Source organism: Neodiprion virginianus, chromosome 5 (genome assembly GCF_021901495.1).
Source record: "Neodiprion virginianus isolate iyNeoVirg1 chromosome 5, iyNeoVirg1.1, whole genome shotgun sequence".
Lineage (NCBI taxonomy): Eukaryota > Metazoa > Arthropoda > Insecta > Hymenoptera > Diprionidae > Neodiprion > Neodiprion virginianus.
In genome coordinates, this window is record NC_060881.1 from 9,293,073 (window position 1) to 9,318,907 (window position 25,835).

Here is a 25,835-nt window from a genome sequence, read left to right on the forward strand (position 1 = left end):
CTCCTGCGCTATAATGCTGTATAAGTACATAATATATGAATACGTGTGTACATCGATATCTCGCCTGCACACGAACGGAACGTGCACAATGTGTGTATTGGGTGCATGACCTCACAGCCTCGTGTTCGGCGCTGTACGCGCATCACACAGACGTATTACGTGCAATCAGTGGTGGAACAACAGCGGAAAACTACCCTGGGTATCAGGACTTATACGGTTTACAAACGTACGTACAGTAATATGCATAAATGCCTCAAACTTCCGGCTAACTTGTTTTCGGTCCGAAACCAGATGCGAGTTCGATTCTATGCGAATTTTGTGATAATGACCGGCGACGCAGCCGACGTGAGAGAATGAAAGTCATTGTACACATAATTCGTATAGAATCGAACTCGCATTTTGTTTCGGACCGAAAACAAGTTAGCCGGAAGGTTTAAGCAGTAACGAACATGACTGTACCTATACACTCCTTGCAGGGAACGCCGACGATGAGATCAGCTCCGGAGCTCTTTTCAATTGGGTCGCACTCACGATAAGATTTTTCAAACCATCCACCTAAGCTGGCGACGACTTTAGGTACCGTTTCCTTGCCCTTCGCTCTTCGGTATGCGACCGTGACTACAGAGATGATATTAGATTCAAACTCACCGGTGTAGGTATATGACAAGAAAAAGTGAGAAAAACGAGTTCTATTGTTAAATTAAATACGTGAGCTTGCGGCTTGTCTCACTTCGGTGACTTTGTCATTGTGAACTTGGACGAAATTCTTGATGCTGGATCCTCCGCGAAAACGAACCTTTGTTTTAAGAAGTTGTGCTTCTTTCGTGTGGTTGTTATTCAGTTTCCGGGGATACGTGTCAGGTCTGATTCCTACATACAAAAAACAGCAAAAAGAAAAGAATTTCGATAGTAGTAAGGTATAAAATAACTGTGACCAAAGTCAATCAAGTTGATTTGTTCCAAGCATAAATCACTAAAATAATTGTCGAAGATCATATTGGTAAATTACTTATATTTTATTAGGTATATACACATAGATTTAGTTTATACCTATATGGGAATACCGAAACATATGAACGTCATCAAAAATTCATTTCAGGGCATTTGTAGAGATATCAGTTCGCACGAAATGAATCCACAATTTAACAAAATTTGACAGTATAAAATGCGATTAGTGTAGCATTCTGAAGGGCAGTGTTGTGAAAGTTACGTATACGACTGTCCATCGGTTCTAATGACCAATCATTTATGCGTTACAACAGATTATACCTAAATCGATCCGCTCGTGAAACGTAATCGGAGATAATTGCGTACAGTATTTACACTGGTCTCCAAAACACTTTCGAATAAAGAGGCAATATAAAAATATGCTTATAGTAAAAATTCTTCCAGTCGTGTGCTTTGATGGTATTTTTCTAGACTTTTAAGAATTATGTTATAAAAAGCTAGTTCTCATTACAAAAGACCATTCATACAGCAAGCTAATACACCAGATATGCAATTTACAATTAGTAACATAACAATTCTATCGCCAGAGGACTACACTGCATATTAGAGATGACAAATTACATTATACAGTAATTTATTCTTTTTGTGTAGCAAATGTAGATGATAAATTAAACAATGTCTCCCGCGAGGTATTGATTAGTAATTATTAATAGCATCCGGGGCGACTATTCCTTATCTCACAATCAGCTCTTACAAAAACTATGTTACCCAGAAGTTTGGAATAAAATCGAAAATATTTAATTAGAATTTAGTCGAGATAATTTTGTTTCACGTTAAGCTGCAATAAGGAAAACGAAGACTAAATTCTTGTAGTTCAAATCAATTTCTACGATTATTTAATTCAAATTAATATTTTTATCACCAGCGACTCCGTTTTCACCTAGAAACTTATTCGCTATTTTGGTTTTCGATTTATTCTAAAAACGGTTGTCTCGTTCACCAACGGTTCGGAATTCCACAGTGAGTGTAACAGGAGGCTTTGGCCCCATTTACTGAATTCCGAAAAAATTCCTGTAATTCACTGGTTTCAAAATTCTATAAATACTCAATATACATCTATGCGTGGTTACAAAACATAAAAAGTATTGGTACCAACCAATCACCTTAACTCGAGAATAAAGAGGAAAAGAACAACTTCTATTGAATATCGATTTCTAAGAAAACTTTCCGCCCGGAGCGGCGGAGCCAATTTGTCGGAACTCATCGCTGTGTAGGAAGAGCAAACAACGATCTTTCATGAAACAGGCTGGCTATAAATTTTTGAAAAAAACATTCCATGACATTTCCAGGTTTTCCAGAATTTAAGACCCTGCAGATTTCCCTGACATTTTCCCAGTTCTACTAAGTTACTGAAACCTAAGTCGTTCAACTCATTAACTCTATATTCGGTTCAAATTCCATTCGAATTGGAAGAAAAATATAATATTCAAAAAAAGATAGTTCAAGCCAATTTTTTTCAGGATTCAAAAAAGTAAATTTGTCATCTAAAAAAAATCATACTAATTCCCATGATAGAAAACAGTTATTACTAGTTTTTTCCTCGGTCAAAATAAAACTTCCCGAACAATTCCCGGTTTTCCATGACCAACCTGTTTTTTCGGCAGGTGTGTGGCCACCCTGCCGAAAAGCATGAAAAATAACAATCATCAAAATTATGAAGTCCGTAACGATCGTTCGAAGCGAAGTGTGCTTCCATAGCGGCAAACAATCGAAAGTTTTCGCGGGGAGCAAGTATCGCGTTACAATTGCAGCAGTCGGTCAGTTCTCGAGTGTTTCCGTGAATAATCGGGCCGACCGAACCGCGTGGTCAGCCGACGAACCAACATGGCCACCTGTTGGCCGGCCTGATTCGATGCCTCGTGAAGTTGGCCCGCGACTCTCGCGGCGCTCGCACCGCAAGGGTAATTCACGCACCGAGTAGGTTGTATATTATGCATTGGAGGACGGCTGCATGCGGAGAGTAGAAAGAAGCCCGCGTGCCGTGATCGTTTTGCATCGAAAAACGGACACGCGACTGACGGAGTGACAGTGACAGTGACGCTTAAGCGTCGCCTTCGGACTATAGGCCTGTGCCGTTCTCGTGCGCTCCTCGGCCTCTCCGGCTAAACAATGGGACGCGTTCGTGATTCGTGAGGAAGAAAGCAAGCAACCGAGCGACGGCGACGGCGGCGGCGGCGCCGAGCGGCGAGGCGAGCACGTTTGAGACTCGGGCGCTCTGTCGTCGGATTTTTAGCCCAGTTCTCTTCAGGCCGTCTCCTCGTCGACGACGACGAGCCCTCGAGAGAAGGGTCGAGAGAAGTATCTCCGAGTCTTACCGAGTCGCTTGCTCGCGGCGCGTGTATTCTTTTGTTTCGCGCGCTTCCTCTTCATTCTCAATCTCATTCTCATCTTTACCCCTGTTCCCCCTTGATGATAAAATCCGGTCTCTCAACCTCAACCTCAACCCTGAGAGGTCGTCGTCGGGCACTTGCCGCCGGTAACAGGAACGCGGCGTTCCTGCAGCTAATATCCAGCCTCCTACTCCTCCTCCTCCTCCTCCTCCTCCTCCTCTCTTCTGCTCTCTTAAACCGACCATAAGTGAAGTGCTTGGCGGTGAATAAATTGTTATTTTTACCACTCGTGCGGTTTACTCGATCTTTTACCTTCGCGATGAGGTGCTTGCTGGAAGTTTTGTGGTGTGACTAAAACGTGGGGCGTTACTCTCATAATCGTCATCATCATCATCATCATCATCATCGTCATTGTGGTATAAACAACAATGGATGCATGTAAAACGGCCGTTCGGTAGTGCAAACTGGGGCTGAACAACCGGATTCGTCTTTGTTTTCTTGTTTGAAAACTTCTTCCCCGTTCCGCCGTTGCGAGATTCGTATACATACACGAATCAAGAGATACAAACACGGATAAGAGAGGAGAGACACGCAAGGATTACAAGAATTAAGGTAACGATCCATTACCATGTCATTTATTACTCTAATGCGTATTTATTGCCTCTTAATTCCCGGATCGAAACTCACGCCGCCTTGCAAGGAGTCCAGAAACGGACGCCCGTCTTCTTGCTAACTAAAATTCCGTAGTAGCATGGTTCTCATCGTCGTCGGTTCTCGGGCTCTGATTCTGAGTTTTCTCCTAATATCCTTGTCTCTCTCTCTCTCTCTCGTTCTTTCCACACCCCTGAATATGGATATTTTTAGCAATCCAGTCCGCCGACGGCCGCTTTTCGGTTAGAGTCTGCACCGAGGTAATGGGAACCATAGATTTACCAGATTTACGACAAACATTCGTGAATCGATTGCGGAAATGCACGTCGTTTTCGGATCAAGAATCGATATTTCGCAGGTCTAGCTATTCGTTGGGGTTTCATTGATCGGCTTAAACGCTTATACATATAAACACGATTTACCAGTAATTTTGACGCAATAAACGGGGATCCATGCAAATCGACCACGTTGTCATTCGGCTTCGTTAAAAAAACGAGGTTGAAATCGGTAGCGTTATCGTAATGAAAAAATTGAGAAAAACATTACTATTTTCTTATTTTTTCAATGACTTTGAAGGGACTAAGATTTCGAAATATGCTTGTATTATTACGGTTTATTGAATTTCAAACAATTCCAATGTCACAAAATAACAATTTTTCCTCATCATAAATCGTTACGATAACGTTACTAACTTCAGTAGAATCTAAAGATGATGCTGAAACTAGTAACGTTAACGTAACGAAACATCAGAGAAAAAAATCATTATTTCTCAATTTGAAAAAGACTTTCAAAGGAGTTGGCTTTTCAAAATAAGAGTATGTTTTGTTTTTCGTAGTTTACTATAACTTCGGACATTGCTAAGGGTGCGAAGTAACGATTTTTCCTATACATGCATCATTACAGTAACGTTACTAACTTCACAATCATGTCGAAGTCGACCAGGGCGCCCCCTGAAAACAAAGCGTAGATCTAGTATTTTCAGAATTTAAATTTTGACGTAACAAGGCGCAAATGATGAAAATGATCAGTTCACAACACTTTTTTCGACTATCGTATCAGCATAATGTCTGCGTTAAAAATCAGTTAGACAAGATAATTTATCATGCAACGTATCATTTTAAAAATCCATAAATAATTTTTCGAATATACATTCGCAACAATCCCCGAGTAACAGTGACGAGAAGTGAAACAAGAATATATTACATATAATACAAACTCATCGCTTTTCAGGCGTCGGGTTAATCTCATGTTTTTGTTATAAATTTATCCTCGGATTATTGTTGTCACGTGCGTCGTATAAGCGCTCTGTTTACGGTGTGATCACGTTTATGCGCCCCCCTACGTATTACATAACTTTACAATTCAAATTTAGTGTAAACAAAACTGTAACGGTTCTTCTTCTTATTCTCTCCGCGACTTTTGGATTGCGTATTATACGCATAATATTACGCCGAGCAAAGCGTTTGCGACTCACGGTTTTTTTTCTCTACGTCTGTCTTTTTACTCGGTTTTTCTTTTGACATACCTTCCCTTCCTGCTCGCGGGGGATAATTTAAAATGCGCGCCAGGTGGCGAATATAAGCTAAATTACTCGCAAAGCCCGGGGGATTACCTTCACGTACACAATTCGGGTTGAAACCTGAACTTGGGGTGTTTCGGGTTACACATACATAATATACATTATATACCTATATTTTTACGGCAACATAAACACCGGTATTCATTAGCTCTCCGAGACGACCCGTTTTACAACTCTCCTTTGTTTGTTTCGTATTCAAATATGTATGTGTATTTGTTTATCGTTTCTAGTCACCGTGTTCTGCTATAAGCTTGTTGCGTGTCTTTCCTTCGACAATTTTCGTTTCACAACGTTTGAGAAATTTGATTTTTCTTCGTCTCAACATTTTTTTTTACTACGAACCGCACCGGCCTGATCATTCTTAGCCTTGTCCGGAGTTGAAAAAGTGTGTGTAAAGTGGATGGGACCCTATAGCGTGTCGAAGCGACTATTAATGTAAGGACGAACGTGCCCGATGTGCCCGACCTTTGTTTTCTTTCCGTTCTTCCCCAACGCATGTGCATACACAGATCTAATACTTGCCTGTGTACCCAGCCCACCCTATTTCGTTATTTGACCAGCATAGTTTGTCGAAGGAAAAGACACGCCGCGCGACGAGTTCGGACAATCTGCAACAATAATAACACTCTGATCGAAATACAATTTATCCTAATTGAAACGAATCGTCGTCAGGATCTCTAAACTAAGCAGGCAGGAGGAGAAAACTTTGACGAACGATCTTTCCGGGGTTTTTTTCCCCCCCTTCGTTCTGTACCATAAGGTAGCCTAAAAAGCGATAGTTTTTCATTCCTTGTCGTCGCGATATCTCATCAAGTGAAATAAGGAAATCATCATCCGTCTCTAAATTGCGTCCGCGTAATGAGTAACGAGGCGATGCGGGATCGTCCGGCGTATAATTGAGTGAGTAGAATGAGCGTATGGCAGATGATGGAGAACGCACTCGAATCGACGAACTGTAAAAGACGTACCAATTTGACCTACCTACGCCGGATGTATTTTAGTTTATTGTATCTACGCGTAGCCTGTTGCGTTTCTACGTGCGTTTTCGTTTTTTGAAGTTGCGTTTATCCCGTGCATTAGACATTTATTCGATTGACGAGAAATTCTCTGTAACTTGATGAAAGGAAAAAAAATTGATGAGTAAATATATCGTAATTTTAAATCACGGGGTAGAGTTGAAGTTTCGAATTTGAAAAGTTCCGGATGCGCCAAAACATCGAACTTTCGATTGGTCCGAAACTCGATGCTCAAAGTTCCGAAGGGTCGAAATATTGTAAGGGCATAATGTGAAAATTTTAAAATCTGAAACATTGAATTTCTGGTTTGGTGAAATTTCACCGCTTTGATCTTTGTTTTGTTTTGGATTTTTCATATCTTCTTCACGTTAGAAATCCTGATCATTCAGATTTTCAGCTTTTCTCATTTTTACACCCACCCGTTGAGTAAATTACGCTGTCGGCGTATATTTTAATTTTCGGATTTTTACTCTATCGAAACTTTGCTCTATCGCACTTCGCAATTTTGAGCCGTCGGGTTTACCGATCCTTCGAAGCTTGGTTGTTTCTGCAAAGTTTGATTTCTTTACTTCAACTTTCGGCACCGAGTAACTCGGAATTAGACGCTTTCGTAACTTTTCAAATTCGAAACTTCAATCCTGCCCCAAAATCACTCGGTTATTGATAAAACGAGCCGTGGTAATTCAGAGAATTCAGTAAATAGCTACTTGAAAAACAATCGTACAAATTTCAAATAATTTTGTAAATACCAGTCTCTTTCACCAACGAACGAAACTCCCTGTCAACAGATGTTTCAGCCTTCTCAGTAATTTATCATGCCTCATATCGTGTGTCTACGAATAGATTTAATTCCCGGCAGTGCTTTGTCTGGATTTTCCGTGCTGTATTATACACATAGGCATGCTTTTATTATTAGTTATCGGAAATTCTTTGTAAACTGCACTCCGGTCAATAAACGTACACGTACCTATTTTCCCCCATCGATCTTCTACTGTAGTTACACGATATTTCTTACATTTACCAACTTCTATTGAGGTTTGTCGGCATTCTGCTCAACCTCCAAGCCAACATAGAAAGTGGTTCACAATTCACTAAAGAGCACATTTCCTCATGTATAACACACATAAATCAGTCGAGTGTTTTGGGATATATAAACCACCACTAATTTTTCCATTGAGAATCACCCGCTGGATTATAATTAATTGAATACCTTTTTTCACACGCAGTGAAAATAAACAAGCTTTGTACGATGGTTATATTGACTTCGCTGGAAAAATACGTATTTAGGAAACTTTTACCGTGATTTATTGTATTTAACCGCTGTTTTAGGCAAATTGGCGAATAAAATTTTTTCATCTCGTCCCCCGAACAATCTGCGTCTCCGATCGGTCGGAAAATAATTCATAAATCAATAAGACATTTTCCGGAATGTTTGATGAAAAAACCGCGATTGTAGAATCCAATATTTAGCATAAAAATTAGCAACGCAGTTGGAAAGTGGCACCAAAATTTATACGTAACGTATAAAGCCTGAAACGATTTTGGGAATTGTGCGCGCTGCCGCATTCATCGAAGATGAGGGAAAAGAGGTGAAGGAAAAGAAGATTAGGAATGAGAGAAATAAAGGAAAGGCAAGAAAAGAAAAGAAAAATAACTTCCATTGAAGTGTTATACCCACTTGTTAGGGGCGACCGCAAGAGTCTCTACGTAAGAGCATAAAATCGACTTTTTTTTTTTATACAAACTTCTTTTAAATATCAATAATGAAAGAGGTAGCCCTAGAACCAGCAGCTGCTGCGGTCCATCCATGATCGTTGCTTGCCGCTCCCCGTGTTGAGAAGAACGCCGCTGATGCGTCGTTATCGTAAATGATATTATACACATACATGATATATATGGTGTATTCCATGGCAAATAATTCAATTTCAAACACGACTATTTTTTATTTTATTGATTTTTTTTTTCTCCAGGACACGATAAATCGTAGCATCTTTGAAACTGCCTGTGTCACGATATTTTATTTAAACATTCTCATAAAGTTCAACTTTGTTTAAAAATGACGAAAAATTCTCGTACGTTTATTTTTTTTCCTTGTCTTTTATCTCAATCGATTTATGGATTGGATTTATAGTGGAACGATTATTATTGATTGAAAAAATTCAATGTTCAACGTTTTCGTAATGTCGCGAAAAAATATGCTGAAACTGTTTCAACTGTTGAAAAAACGCCATTGAAATTAAATTTTATTTTGCGATTTTTTTTTTTTTTTAAACATCCAAGTGGTAAAGTAACCCGAACGACGTTCTAATCTACGAGAATTACCAAAGTGACTTGAAGGGTAAATAAATAGACGGTCTCATTTCGTTTTCAGTAACTGCATTGATTCCCGTCAATCTAAAATTTTTTCAAAAATCCTGAAACAATCTTGAAAACAAATTTTTGATAATTTTTCAAAACAGGCAAAACTCTGATTCGTAACCTCAAAGTGATTCTGTAAAAGGAAGGTATAAAAACATAAATTGTGGACCTGTCACCCAAACAAAGTTATCAACGAAATGAAAATTGGTGTTGAAATCAAGATCGCTAGATTCGGCATGGAATGCCCCATATAAAAAATTATGCACCAAAGCAGCAGCGGACGATAAAGTTTCACTTTTCTTCGATTTCGGTTAATCAATCATTCAACAACTTCAAACTTCATTCGCCCTTCTTAACCTTATCGTATCTCGGAGCGGTATGAAATTATTGTTTTAAGTTGAAAAGACGAACTCGGTCCTCTCCCTCCTTCCCTATAATACGTATCCATTCATTTTGGGTAATAAATTTCAACCGGAAATGCTTCGGCCTCTAATTTGCCCGTACGTATCCCTCCACCACACGCGCGATCATCTACAAAAAAAAGTTTCACTTCTCGGTACGCATTTATTGGTTCCTATACTTGATGAGAATAAGCATAAGTCAAGGGCGTACCATCACAGATTTACGATAATTGTTTCACAGGAGATACAATCCCACTTGTTACCTTCCGTCTAGTTTCACGAGCGTCTCGTTTCTTCATGTTTTAAAAAACTGTGTTGAATTGAAATGAAAAAAAGACCCACCCACTCTGAGATTTCTGTCAACTTTATTACGATAATAATTACAATGATTATTTATAATTTAAAATGAAAATATTTTTTCTATTCCATCATTTTTATATTAATACTATTCTTTTTCTTGTTTTTCGTAAATTATTTTCTTACAATTGACCATGTTGAACTTAGTGACATTATCGTAAAGATTCGTGCCAAGGAAAAACTTTTACATCATGATTTTGAAATAGTTTGAAATTCGGTAAACCGCAATGGAAAAACAAAAAAAAACATACCCATATTTTGAAATCGTCGTTCCTTTAAAGATATGGTGAAAATAAAAAAAATAATCATTTTTATCCCAATCTTTCGTTACGATAACGTTACTAACTTTAATCTCGTTTAGTGGGTATATAATTTTTCATTTTATTTTATTTGAAAAAAAAAAATGTAGTTCGTCCATATAGAAAGGGTTGAAAGCATAACGTTGTGTATCAAAGTTTGTACAGGATTTTACAGATAAGCGATTCGAACGAGTGGAATCTCTTGATAATTGGTCCACCGCCTCTCGGGGATTTGAAGTCTTTTTTTAATCTCCTCCTGTCACGTTCTCGTATAATTCCATATCGATCTCGTCACATCTATAGCGCATTCATACCCGCAGTATATTATATTATACGCTACATACATGATACATAGGTACATGTATTCCCTATAATCTTTCCTACGTGATCTGACAGTCCAAAACCGTGATGTTGCTGCTGCTGCTGCTGCTGCTGCCTGCTTCTGATCATCGTAGTCGTCATAAGCTTTGGAAGCAACGGAAATGACTGAAATGAAAATAAAATTGAAGAAACAATACGAGTAACAATTTTATATAAAATATCGATACGTATTGTTACTAAATCGTGCTGGGCGGAGGTTTAAATTACGAATTTGAAAAGTTCCGAAAGCTAGAAATTCTGATGTTTTTCGTGCCGAAACTTGAAGTGAAAAAATCAAACTTTGACGATACGTCGAAACACGACAGAGTTCCCAAAGTGCGAAAATGTGAAAATTAAAAAATTTGCAACATCGAAATTCCGAATGATCGAAGATTTTCAGTTCTGTGAATTTCAGACTTGGTGAAATTTCACCACCAAGATCTTTCTTTTTTTTTTTTTGGATTTTTGATACATTTACGCTCGGAATCTTGGTCATTCTCATTTTTGGTTTCTCTGATTTTTTACACCCACTCATTGAGTATACTACGCTGTACGAGTATATTTTAATTTTAGGAACATCAAACCGTCGAAACTTTATTTCTCAGAACTTTGCTCCATCGTAACTCGAATTTTCGGAATTTCGAGCCGTCGGGACTTCGACTATTCGAAACTCAATTGTTTCGTAAAAGTTTGATTTCTTTTCCTGAAGTTTCGCCACAAAATAATTTGCAATTCATCGCATTCGGAACTTCAACTCCGCTCCTACCGTGCGTATTCCATCGGTAATAATAAAATTCCAATAACATAATCCACATTTCTAACAGTCACATTGTCACCTGCACCGCGTGTCTCCGATTTATCAACGAAGCACACAACCTGCATTTACACGTAATAAGAAAAGGAAGAAAATGTTTGTTTTGCGTGCAATTTCGTTCCGTCTCTCCTCAATCTTCCATTCATTCATTCATTCATTCATTCATTCGAGCCGTGACGACAAAGATACACACACGGTGCTTGTATACGCGTGTCGGCACGTATGACGTTCCGTGAATTAACCGACTGTGTCGTGTGTGTTCCTTGCCAACATCCCATAATCCCATCCAACGAAGCCGTTATCCTACACCTGCATCCCCCCCCACCGCCACTTAACATACACAACAGCTAGTTTTCTCACGAATTTTATTATTTTCGTGGTCAAAGATACCACCGAATTTTTTTTTTGTGTATTAACCTTTGTGTATTGTACAACGCTCGAAATAAGCTCGGGTGATGAAATTTTTTTGTCACACGCTGTCGCGCCTTTTATCGCATCTCTAGGTGAAAAGTTATTGTTGTTGTTATTCTGAACACCGGTGCGACATTTTCGGTTGGAAAAAAATCGCAGGTATTCTTCGAGACTTGACCTTTGCGTTGATTTTGCCTTTTTTTTTCTGTGCTTCTTTGGGCAACTGTAAAATTATATCTTGAAACATTTGGGTTTCCGAAATATGATTTATGCTTTGCTTTGTTGGAATTTATTGTAAATTTTAAAACTATGTTGAATTGATCCATTTACGTCACGTTATTGACGATTATAGCATTAAATAGTTCGTGGAAAAAGAGGAACTCGATGTACCTTGATTCAACTATTATCAATAAAATATTTTCTCTACTCGCCAAGAATTCGAATTCCGCGATGATAATTTTTTTTATACGTTCCCAATGCACTGCCAAATACCGTGTAAAATTTACAGAGAAATCAAAGGTGTCGTGTTGGAAGAAAACAAATAATTTCCGTTTTTTTCTCGTTTAAAATAGCCTTTCTTAGGCCATAAAAAATATAACATGTATTGCATTGAATAGTTCGTTTAAAAACAAAACTTTTTTCTATTGAATTTTTTTTTAGTCCGACTTCAATCTTCCTGGATGTACGAGTGACGAAAAATTTTTTTTTTTTTTTCGAAACGCGTAAATTGAAAAATTAGTAATAATTCACAGAGAATACCTTTAAGTAGTATTACTGGATATTCAATTATGAAACACATCCAAGAGGATAAAGAAAAAAGTGACCGCCTTAACGGAGACCGTCCCCTATGTGATAAAATCCTTTTTTTTTTTTTGTAAATTCTTTGTCAACTGGAACAAATTTTATTTAAAAAAATTGATATCAAACATCTTAAAATTATAAGTGAGGAAAAATTGTTTTTAAATACAATTTTCAGAAAATACGATAAAATCTAGAGCGCAAATTAATTGAAATTTCAATCAAATCTTAGAATGTTTATCGAAGACGCGAATGTATTTAAGATTATTTCAAAATTTTCAAATTGTTTCAACACTCATTTGTATAAATCAGACATTTTTGAGGTGCTTAAGAAATAAAAAAAATAAAGAGAATTATTATCTTGATAAAGGTGAAAAGTGGCATTGTTACAATATTCAAATTGAGATAATTTGAGTGTTGAACACAAAGACCAAGTTTCAAACCGACGTATTAAACATACTGTCAAATTTTTACCAGTTGAATCGTAATTACAATTTGTACGTTACACGTATAGTGTAACTCGTCTCGTAACATATATAACGTAATTGAATGTTATTCATTTCTCACAACTGTCTCTAATACGAGAAAACGCGCGCTCTGGACACGCGGTTGAATGAACTAAATTCACACGCTGCTTTCCTTCTTCGGAGCTGTTAATTATTGTGACGTCATCGTGCGATTAACGCTCCTGTCCTAATGCCTTTAGCCGTTGTCGTCGTTTATACTGCCGCATTATCAACGATTCAAGAGAGCTGGGATTACATTTTTTTTTTAATTTTATTTCATACGGTATTTTTCACACATGATGGAATTACCGTAGGTGTAAAAATTTCTTTTCATGTTTTCCCAATTTCTCAATCATGTTTAATAATTTTTAAACGGTGAGTTTTTACGTAAAACCGATAGCAAAAAAATATACCAACAACAATAGACAATCAGCGCGGTAAAAAATTGCGCGTACGATAATTCTCTCAGATTTATCGTGCTTTATTTATGATCTGTGTAATATACTGTACATACATAACCACGCATAATCGGGGCGGGGTCGAAGTTCCGAAAGCGCCTAATTCCGAATTATTTGGTGGCGAAACTTTGAAGTAAAGAAATCAAGCTTTGACGATACATCAAAGTTCCGAAAATTCAAGGCCATAGAGCAAAGTTCCGAGAAGTGAAGTTCCGATAGAGCGAAATTCTGTAAAAGTTAAGTTTCGATGGAGTAAAATTCCGATAATTAAAACATAAACAGCGTAGTTTACTCATGGGGGGGGGGGGGGGGGGGGACAGAAAATCAGAATAACCAGAATTCCGAACGTGAAAATATGAAAAATCCAAAACAAAGAAAGATCAAAGTGGTGAAATTTCAGATTAAAAAGTTTTCCCATTTTCGTCCTTTCGGAACTTTGAACGTCGGGTTTCGGACCATTCGAAACTTTGACGTTTCGTCAAAGTTTGATTTTTCAACTTATCATGAAACTCATATATCGTAAATTCAACTATTATTGTAAAGGCGCAAAATAGTAATTTTATGGTTCAACGTTTCCATACGTTAACGTTACCAACTTCAGCCCGGTGACACATCTTCGTTCGCCTTACGAATGTCTCTTGGGCGTAATATTACGTGGTATAATGGTATAGGGTGTACAACACGCATCGCTGGGTTTCTCAGAAAAAGAAGAACGCATCAGCTGTAGAGCCGGTTGTTAGAAAAACATTAATCGAAATACCCTTAATGTGTCGCCATAAACCTTGTCTTATTAATTCGGTTCACTTAATCCGCTCGATATCCGAAACCATCGATCCAATGTATCGTACCTTGCGTACACAGTCGGCGGCTGCTCGATAATCAAAAAAGTTCCAGCATTTTTAATCACTTTGTTGCGTATGTTTTTCTCATTATTTTATGGGAAGATCATCGTTGCTTTCACGAATTTAATACATAACCTAAAGTTGGGGAAAATATGTAATGGCTATCAAACAATTTTTGGGATTTCGGTCTGGTCGATGAGTAAAATCAGCTCAAAAATAATGGAATCGGACTAAAATAAAAAACAGTAAATTTGTATTATCTTCAAATAGACGAGGGTGTAGTTAGTAATGATACAGTTGTGATACGTTGAGAAAAAATATGAGATCAAAGTTAGCGACGTTATCGTAACGAAATAATGGAGAAAAAATCACTATTTTCTTATTTTTACAATAACTTTGAAGGAACGAAGACTTCAAAATATGAGTATGTTTTTTATTATTACGGTTTACCGAATTTTTCAAACAATTCCAAGATCACGAAGTAACCTTTTTTCCTCAGTATGAATCGTTATGACAACGTTACTAATTTCAGCATGGTGAAAAAAATCATGAGACTGGAAGCAATAATGCAATTACAACGAATAATACGTTTGATAAAAATCTTTATTTTGCAACTACAGCGTTGTTTTGAAATTTATCAAACCCATATCAACGATGTAAAACGTACCGCGCATATCTTGAAAATTTAATTCCTTCAAACGAATCCTTGTAAAGATGCATAATACTGATATATTTCCTAATGCGTTGTTGCCAACTTCACCGATGAAATTAGATTATCAAAATATGACTATATTTTACTTTGTTAGGTTTTTCAGGATTTTTTACACACGCATCGTTACACTTACAAGTAACGTGACCAACTTCAATCTGATTCAAATTGTTGATATCCCAGCTTGCGTAATTCGAATTTCGCTCAGATCAACTTAACTATTACGTATCACATGCGCAAATAATATTCCTAGCGATGTTTTTTCTGCTGTTTATCACGAATTTTTATTATGCAAACGGTGTACGGAGTATAAATTTATAAATATATAAATATAACAATGTTCTTGTTGGTTTTTCAGCACCAGGATGTGGTGTGAAAAAGATGCGAAATAAGCGGGGAGCGAACAGGAAGAAGAAGGTGGCAGCAAGCGAAGGATGAACAATGGCCTCCTCCCTCGGTGCGGGTGGACCAGGTCTGGCTCCAGGAGGTTCCATCCCTCGGAGAGCCAACCTGGAGTTCCCGCCACCGCCGCCTTATCCACCGCCCTCGAGGAACGCGGCAACGCCGCCGCCGCCGCCAAATAGCGTCATTCCCTCTTCGCCGACGTCATCCTCGACGCCCCGGCACTCTAGTCAGACGGTCGTCGCCTCGGCGCAGGATTATGCCTACGCCTATTACGAGCCTGGACCTAGTCGGCTGCATCCATCGGTCTTTCATCATCATTCCCACGCCCAGTACCCCCAGGTTCGTCATGCCTCTCTGCAGCAACAACCGGCACAAACAAACGCCCAGGAATCAATCAGACGGCACACTTACGTCACTCGTTACGGTACGGAGGAAAATATCTACGAGGAAATATCGGAGATAAGGTGAGAGACACTGTCGTGTATCCGTACGAGCTATGTACACTTTAGTCGCAGTGAGACGGCTTGTCTTCTTCTCGAAGAGTCCGTTACGTTGGCAGTACTGAATCAGACCGAAGCGCCACCCTCGGCCGGCTGCGAAACCGGCTCAATCTTTGTGAACGCAATATAACCCGTGACCGTTTATTTGGCAGAACTTAATTTAAATGAAACTGAAACACAGAGTAAATATAAAACTTGGGTATTTAATCGTTGGAGTCAACAGACGTTGTCAATACAATATCAAGGCTCACGCCGAACTGTTTATAGTCAGTTTCTCGTTCAGTCCACTCTCCCTAGAGGTGGGAATAGACCCGAGCGTCGTGACTTACGGGTACGATTGTGATTTCATTTCTACCATCACAAATCTAACCTAAAAATACAAAATTCGACTGTCATAACGGATAGGGTGACACAGCTGCGTTTTCCTTACGGATGTGTGGTGGGCGTATTACGTTCTAACATAAATCATGACCGTAGAATCTAACCCAAAAACACAAAATCCGACGCTCATAGATTAGGTTATGTTTACATAGATTGAGCTGCTTTTGCGATCGACCGGTGGTGGCGCTGCCCGCTGATTCTGCATTGCCAACGTAATCGACTCGTTGGAAAAATTAGTCGCCTCAGAATCACTGAGGCCAAGTGTACTCGTCCCTCGTTTGTATAAAAAGGCAGAGGAAGAAGTCGCGATTCAAAATGGTCATTTTGGCGAAATACAATGATACTCGAAAAATATTCTGATGTTATTGCGTTATACGATGGTATCGATGGTCTTCGCTGAGAAGCAAAAATATTTCACACATTTTGAGCAGAGAAAACGAAAATCGTTTGAATATATTTAAATCTTCTTTTATTAATTTCTTGATTTTTTCTGATAAATAAGAAAAAATAGGTCTCGATTATTCTTTGTTTCTCTGCCTTATGCACGTATAAAGGTGGGAGCTTTTTTTCTTTTAAATGCAAATCCTAATTCAATCTGATTTTGGAATTGAGTTCGTTAGTAGGATCATCAACGAAGAGACGAATCATACAATAGCATTGAGTATCAACGGACTAATTATCATGTAACTAACTAAAAATGCACTAACAAAGACAAGCGTCGTATGGCAGAAAATCGTGATTTGGCTGCTTACTTTAGCTTCAATATTTGGAAAATTGAGGTAGAAAGAAAAATATCGAAAGTATTCAATCGGCACATTCCCAATTTCATTCTAATTGGATACCTGGTAGTACTCTCAGATACTTATATAACAACTACCCGTATTTCTTTTTTTATTTTTATTCTTTATTTTCAAAACTGACGAAATTACAAGCAATTACACCTGCAATTATACGAAAATTTGAAAAACTTACAGCAAGACGGTGCAAGTATCTCTCTAAGTATCTTCATTGGCTTGGAAGTTCTGAATTATATAACTATCGTTGCGAATCGATTGCGAGAAAGTTACAGATAAAAAATTGAAAAGGTGTTGACAAATTAAAAAAAAAAAAAAAAAAGAAACAATTTTTTAATTGGAGAATTTGATTCAATATTATTCCAACTCAACGCTCGTACGTCATCATCGCATTTCGTATAATAGTTGGCTGGGTATCCCTCGGGGAAAAAAACCCAAATTGGGTGTAAATTCGTACCCCTAGCTTTCTTCTTACGGGAAATTAGCATTATCTATGAGTTGGAGTTACGAATTTACACCCAAGCGGAGGTTTTTTTCCGTGCGGGATGCGCTTGGATTGCTCGCCTATTTCCTATTCGTAGCTTTATCACACACCTTATATCGGGACAATTTCTTGAAACTTGAAAATCAACCGCGCATGCGCCAAATAATTCAATCTCATTGGTCTCATTTTTGCATGCGATGCAGGGGGCCAACGTAAACAAAATGTGTACGTTTGAGTTTTCAAAGAGCATGAGCATTAAATTCCGACCATTCTTTGAAGAATCAACTTTCCCACCCGATAACAAATGCTTCCCAAACCTTTCCGGGTCAGCACCTCAATTATTTGCGATTCTAACCTCGAAAATTCGTATCAACTACATCGCCGGCAGAAGCAGTTTGACAGCTGAAACTCGGGATGGCCAGCCGATAAAACTCGCGCATGCGCGGTTGATTTTCAACTTTCAAGGCATTGTCCCGGCTTACGTGTCCCTGAATATGAACTATATTTGCGAAACTCGATCGATGACGTGTACAAAACATAACTTCTTCATCCTTGGTACGCAGCCTAGGTGAATAGATCAGGTGCGTGAATTAAAAAAGGAATAAAAAAGAACAGTAAAAAATAGCAGAGTTGAATTTGAACGGATATACAGAAGGATAATAAAAAAATCGCACTGTTGTTTGAAAAATTCTAAGACGCGATTACGGACAGTCGAATAATAAATAAAATTTCTCCAATGAAAAATGTATTTTAAAAGATTTTCAAAGACCATGCGATAGTTGAACTGCGATACTGTTTCATTTCGTACAACTGATGGGACATCGTCGGCGACAAGGTTTACATTGTTTTATTACATGTCGGGCATTCCGATGTGGACGTTTATACTTGGAGTACTTGGTACCAGCACCGAAGTCGTGTATGGCATACACCTGATGTATTGAGAAACACTGATCTAGACTAAATAATAAGAAGTTGCTTCGTGAGCAGAGCGCAAGCCGTAACCGTGCAGGTTGTGTTACAAGGGTGAAGGAGCAGTATAAGAGCCTCGGAACCGACAAGTTGAACGTGCGTCCTGGTGGTCAGTAGCTGTTAGAGGTAACGTCAAAAGTATAAAGGAGAACGCTATTTCTCTCTGCGTGTGTATGCGTATGCATTGATGCATTAGTGTATACATAGGTGGCACATGGGTATTATACAGAGGAAAGAGAGAGAGAGAGAGAGAGAGAGAGAGAGATAGAATTTCCTCAAGATAGACTATTATTTTAATTAAAGGTGTAGTGCAGAGACGAAGGCGAGAGCATCTCATGAAGCTGAAACTGGCGGCCAGAATTAGCAGCCGAATGTGTTAAACTTTTTAGACATAGAAGAATGCAGTTCAGTTTTATGCGGCGGGGTTGAAATTCCGAATTTGAAAAGTTCCAACAGCACCAAATTCCACATTTTTTTTTCATGGCAAAACTTGAAGCAAAGAAATCCGACTTTGATGAAGCATCAAAGTTGCGAATGGTCCGAAAACCGACGCTCAAAATGTCGATAGGGTATAACTCCGAGAAGTCATGGTTCCAAAATTGCGAAAATTTTCAAATCTGGAACATCGAAATTCCGAAATTCTGAAAGTGGATCAAACAAGGTTTAATTATTTAACATCATTGGATCCGGGTTAAAATGTGGAAGGAAAATGTGCAAATAACCAAAATTTCTGAAATTTCTATGTGTTTCGGTTTGCTATTTTCTTATCCGTGTCGGTCATTCCATATTTTAGTTTCTTATATTTTGTCCTTTCTACATTTAAAATTTTTACATGTTTTAATTCCACCCGGTATGTTTAGGTGCCTTTTTACAAAATCGATACTTTGACGCTTCCAGTTTTCGATGTTTCTACATTTCTACTCCCACCCACTCTACGATCACCGATCGATGTTACTTATTACTGTAATTCATTCGTAATTATTCAATATTGCAATTATTGTTCACCTTAGTTTTATTCACACCAATGCGATGTCGTATTATAATTTTATTGTTGATAACAACAACTTATTTCGTTAATTTTAACCTGTTAATCATTGGACCCTTTCTTCCGACTAGTATGCTATATTTCGTAGCGATATACAATTTTTAAGAACAGATACGTGCAGAAAAATTCGTATCAGAAGTACGTAGATAGTTTCTCCGTAATTTGTACTTCAAGTTTACAACAAACGAAACGACCAGCCGAAATTACTCCAATACCTAAAACCACATTTTCATCAACGAAATTTAACAAATAATAGCTTCGTATATCATGCACAATACACACGCGCAACTTATCCGTCTTACATTCATGTATAAATACTACAGTATACAGCATGACTACAGCCGAAAAAAAACCTCCATGGGTGGTCGAATTCTGCGGCTTCCACCGCGTCGTTCTTCGGCATTCGTTGCAAGTTCTCTGACTGTGTATATATATATATATGTATATATATAAATATATATAAACACTGAATGTATATATCGCTAGTCGAATGCATACCGGGTGTGCCGGGCGGTCGGCGGTCTGAAGGTTGAGGTCAAAATTCTACAAATTCCAAAGATATGAACGGATTGACTGTGAGCGTTTTGTTGTCGTTGTTGTTGTTTTTTCTTCTCTTCTTTTATCTTTTTAATCCTTTTCTCTGTCCCCCGCGCGTTTCTAATGGACCGATGGAAAGAAAATAAAACTGGGGGCCGCTCACTTCGTTTGACGATTTTTACATACCTTGAATGAAAATTTATAAGGCGCAGACGAGTCTGACCACACGTGTGTAAATAATTGTCGTAATCAAATCCACGTGTTAAGTTACATGCGGTAGTCGTCGTTGACCTTAGACTGTGTGTGCGTACATGCATACGTAACACAGGTATAAAACCAATCTGCTACCAGAGCATATATAAGATGCATACTTGAAATTGAAAAAGTTTCGAATTCTCTCAGCCTAATTGCTATCTTAATCGCTACCGCGAAGACTGACTTACAAATTAGTACAGTGTGCACACATGGTTTTTTTTCCTTATTTGAAAATTCTAATAGCCTTCGAATCATGTTGAAGCTAGTAACGTTATCGTAGCGATTCGTGCTGATGAGGAAAAAGCGTTATTTCGCGATTGTTGAAATGTCTGAAATTCATTAAACCGTTACAAAACAAAACACAGTCATATTTTGAAATCATAGTTCCTAAAAAATCATTGTAATATTAAGAAAATAGTGATTTTTTTTTTCACCAAAGTTTCGTTACGATAACGTTACCGAAGTCAGTTCGTTACAATCTCTTTACGAACGATGTGTCCGAGAAAAGATTTTGTCTACGTTTTCGTCGTTGTTGTGTTTTATTTTCATGCTTCTCTTGAAAATTACTGGGGTACGAGGGTTTTATTGAATTCACATGGGTATTTATTGATACAAGGGGTTTACTGCCTCTCGCTGCAAGTAGGAATGGCCTGAAACTACCGGAGCTTCTGCTCTCGCAGGGAATCTCTAAACAGGTTTAAGGTTATACGGGCCGGGCAGGTACAACCAATAAATATTCCCCGGATTAATTTATACGCGGGTTAAGAATCGTGGAAAAAATATCTACAGGGATTCAAAGCTTTATCTCGCTTTATCTAAAATTTTCCCTGCACTCCACAAACTTACTTCAGGGCCTCTCAAATTATATACCACTCGACGTTTTGTCACTTGAACGAACAATTAGTTGAACCTTTTGATTGATCGTGGATGTAGGTTGTATTTTGTATGCATAATACTTACGCAATACTTTACTTAAGATTTTTTTTTTTTTTACTTCTATCTTGATACGTGTGACGTGTATCAGTTACTTGTAGTATTAAAATGTCCGTACTTCTCGAGTATTACATGTTTGGAAATCTACATTTGGAAGACATAAAAATGATTACACCGTTTCAGTTTATTGATCCATATTAGAAATTTATGATAATATGTGCGGTAGAAATGATCAAGCTACTTTTTTTTTTTCTTTTGTAAAGCAAAACTGACTCGATTTTATCGGAAAATTTATAATTTGATCACAAATTGATAGTTGGACTGTCTTTTTATCGTTGAAAATTATAAAACCTGTAATTCGGTTTTTCAATTTGTAGATCATTTTTTTTTCGTCCGACGATATCTCGGGATCGAGTTGCCGGATTTCAATCAGTTTGATCTCAATCGACGCGACTTGCTCAAACTTATAACTGAGTAGAATTTGGCTTTGATCGGTTCAGTGATTTTTGAATCATTTCAATAACAGAATGCGAAAATATAAAACAAAAACGGTGATATTTTGAAAATGGGTCAATAGATTCGAATGAAAATTTATACCGTAAGGTTTTTTGTATCGTCGATCACGAATCGAAAGTCAGATTTGCAAACTTCAAATTTAACGTATTCAATATGCTGAAAGAAAACTAAAAACATTTTGATTTTCATGAAAATCGGTCCTCAAAGGTTTGTTGAACGGCTGATCACGAATCTGAAGTAATAGATTTGCGAAATCCAAAGATGCAAATCCAATATGGTGGGAAAAAAATTCAAAAATATTTGGATTTTGGTAGAAATTAGTAGGCGAAGGTTTTTTGCGTCACCCAAAACAAATCCAAATTCAGATATGCAAAATTTGTAACGGTGGATTACATTACATCACATTATAGCAGTTCGTCATATTTTCGTGTAATACGGTAACCTGCAGTCTTTTTGCAAATTGTTAATCACGTTTCTGAATTTGTAGTTCAAAACTCGAATTGGATATTAATCTTTTTTTTTTTTTTTCCTGTCAACTTGGAACCTGCAGTGTGAAAATGAAAAGTTCGATGGCTCCCTTACGGTCAGCCCTAAGCCGCATGTTTAGTTTCATCGAGCACGAACCTTACATCGACTTACAATTGTACCCATCGTAGTCTCAAGCTTACGTGGAGCTTATAAATTGAAGCACCCGAAGTAGGAAGGAGACGAACCACCGGTGCAGGTATCATGGTCTTTAATTTTCGACTTTTCCGTGACAGTAGGCAATGTCGAAGGGGGATTCACGGATCGAGGAGATCTTTGGTGGCCGAAGAAGTGAGGCGAGTACAGTCGCGGCATCGGCGAGTACTCGGCGAGCTGAACCTCAGCGTCGAGGCGATGCTGATGCCCCCCGGGTCTAACTGTCCGGTCCAGAACGACAGAGGTCAACGAGGTCAAAGAGGAACTTCCACGGAGGAGCTACTTGCCCCCGTAAGTCCAACCGACGAGCTACTATCACCCGTTGCCTGTGATTTGGACAGCGGTTTTAGCGGCAGTTCCAGCGCCAGTTACAGGTCAGCTATCATACCTTAATACGTCCGACCTTTCGTCGATCGAACTTGTCGCGAGTCCGCTTTTCGGTGTGTGAACTTGACGCGAGCCTTGGGCCATTCGTTTGGAAGTCAAATTAATCTTTACGAATCAGTGACATTGGTTTCGAGCGATTTTTACCTTTAAAATCGTTTGATTTTCGTTACTGTACGGTGTAACAAGGCATTTTTATTAACTTCTGATCTTACTCATGATTTTCAATGATTTCCCAGCGTTTCAGGCGATTTCCAGATCAGGATCAGGTGGAATTACAGGAAATGATACGAAATTAATCAGAACGCTGGGAAGATCATTGGAAATCACTTTGTAGGGTGGAAATTTTTACGAATTGAAAACAAGTGGTGTTTATCGTAAACAAAACTTACAACGATTTCCTGCATGATTTGAGATTTTCGACTCTTACCGCAAAATTTCTTCCATGTTATCATGTGATTTTAAATGATTCGACATGATTTTCAATCAATTCAGTTATCTCGTATGATTTCTCGCGATCACAAGGAATACAATTTTTAGTCATTTACTTTCCAGGTGTTAAATTTATGACCTCCTTGTGCGAATCAGTTGAATGCCTCCTCGGTTTGCTGTTTTTTCTTCACTTTCAATCATACAATCGTTGAACAACATGCTTCGAAACCCACATTTTCACGCATTCTTTTTGAATATCTTTTCTTCACTCAGGGTGGCTATGAAAGTGGAAATTTCGGAGAACTTGGAAATGTCACGGAATTTTTATAGTCTGGTAAAATCCATGCATTTTAACTATGGTTGTGAATCTTTTACAGAAAAAGCAGATGCGGATCGATATACCGTGGCGATAGTTGTGCTATGTGTTAGTCAATGTTTGAAAAAAGTCCGATCTTGTGAATCTTTGTAGAATTTTAAATAATATCAAAGTTATACGATGAAAGTAAATTTTAGAATTTTTTTTAACTCAATAAATTTCACTATTCTTATTGTAAAATAAACGAGAAATTTCAAAGTCTACATTTCTGATTACCGCAACAAAAACAAAAAACTAGGTGTGAACTATTTCGAATTCAAGTTTAGCAATAGTCGACTTTTGTCTTCTACAAACTTCATCGACTTCGACAAATTGAATTCAAATTGTTTCAGTATACACTTAGACTAATCATTTTTCACACGTGTAGATCTGGACTGGGGTCACTTAGTCGTGGATATGTGAGAACAAGTACACCAGAGCTGTCTGCAGAATCTGGAGGCGGAAATTCACAACGAAAAGCAAAGGCTGTAATGCTGTGGCGAAAAGGCTGGAAGGGTTGGAAGAAAATACAATCATTTGGGGCGGCGAACAAGGGTGAGTAAAAATAATAAATATCCGTAAATACAATGCTCATCTTTACGTCAATAAACATATCTTCTGTTATTTCGCAAGAAGAAGACAACGTCATTCAGACATTTCAAAACTTTATTATACATGTATCGTAATACTGGTTCCATTTGTTTTTTCTTTTCTCTTCTAAGATTGTAGTAAAAAATTTCGTCTGAACTCGCGATGGATAATTATAAAAGATGCTTTTCACTCGAAGCTGGTATTTTGCTAAGGAGAGGAAATTAACGCCGATGGAAAAATCTCACGAAAGAGTAAAATCAAGTGAATTATATACGTATAACTGACGGTATATTTTGGACTCTGATGAATGAGAGTGAAAAGTAAGCCGGCGTACAATTAAGACGGTGTAATTAACTTTTGCCAATCTGTTTTTGAAACACATTACTTCGCCCCTTTTCTTTTTGCTGTCATTGTGCCTTTCTTTTCTCATTATACAATGGCATACGACGACAAAGTGGAGAGCTAAACTTAATAACACTTGTACGTTACTTACATAGAACGATACGGTGATACGTTATGACGGTACCGTAATTTACCCCGCATTAAAACCAATCAAGCAAACAAGTTTATTATGCGAATTTTCTCGGTTCAGTGGATCATTGCAGACGACAAACGTCTCCGCGTTATGTATAATATTGTGGTGTGCGAAAGGATCGATATTAAAAGCAGATGATTTGCATTTTAACAAACAGTTGTGGGATATTTTCTCATAACTTAGGCATACGCAAACGAATGCATACAGTAGATGATAAATTCATTCAACGACGCTTGGGGATTGATCGTTGAATAAAAATAATCAGTACATCGATCTTTTGAATCGTATAAAATATCATACAATGTTTTTCCTCTGTCAACATTGTTGAACGCGTTTTTGCACGCTTTTTTTTTTAGTTTTGTTATCCGTTCATATTTCGTGTACCATAACTGACAGAATTGAGTTGCGAATACTCTAATTGCAATCAACGATATTCACCATTTATCTACGGTATGATTTATGAAAGAACCGCAAGCAATAAACAAGTTCACGAACTGTACGAAGACGGAAGATTGTCCCAGTTAATTGTTCACGTCTGTATTCATTAATTTTTTTAGTAATCCAAACACTCGAATCACTCGATGTTTTTTTTTTTTTTTTTTTTCAACGGCTGCTGCTGATTGGCCGCAGCATTTATGACGTCACTGACTTCACACGTGCGGCAAACAAATGAGTTGCGTAATAAATACATCAATTTTGGAATGAAAAGATGTTTTTCTTGCTAATTCAATCTTCTTATCATCTCCTTTTTTTTTTTTTTTTTTTACCGAAATTGATGAAAAGTCTTCTTCATATTATCATCCTGAAATTTATACACACGTTAGAACGTCCGTATGAACGAGTTACCGAGCAGCTAATTAACGCCGACCTCATGATTGATAATTTCGAGGTAAATTAGAGCGGGAAATGACGTCAGAAGTATTCAACGCGTATATCCCACGCCCCTGTGAGCACAGTTGACTGTTTTTTTTGTTTTTTTGTTTTTTTGTTTCGCGTTTCGCTTTTCCTGTAACAACGAGGAAACGTTGGAACCGAAAACGAGGCAAGACACAAGGTGTGATATAACGTTACGAAAGTGCGAGAAATTGCAATTGACACACGAGGTGTACAAGACCTCGGTAAGTCAAGCATTTTGCAACGA

General features: G+C 38.0%; 1 protein-coding gene across 2 annotated transcripts in view; it reads left to right on the forward strand.

The window, feature by feature from the left end:
- Positions 1–2,880: 2,880 nt before the first annotated feature.
- LOC124304776 (rho guanine nucleotide exchange factor 10) overlaps positions 2,881–25,835 on the forward strand; it is a 61,517-nt gene continuing 38,562 nt past the window's right edge. The window contains exons 1-4 of one of the 2 annotated variants that reach the window (XM_046763398.1): positions 2,881–3,950; positions 15,256–15,766; positions 22,478–22,771; positions 23,957–24,123. In XM_046763398.1, coding sequence (XP_046619354.1) covers positions 15,339–15,766; positions 22,478–22,771; positions 23,957–24,123 — 889 coding nt within the window. In that variant the 5' untranslated portion in view covers positions 2,881–3,950; positions 15,256–15,338. The remainder of the gene's footprint in view (positions 3,951–15,255; positions 15,767–22,477; positions 22,772–23,956; positions 24,124–25,835) is intronic. The other variant, XM_046763399.1, reaches the window with a different exon arrangement.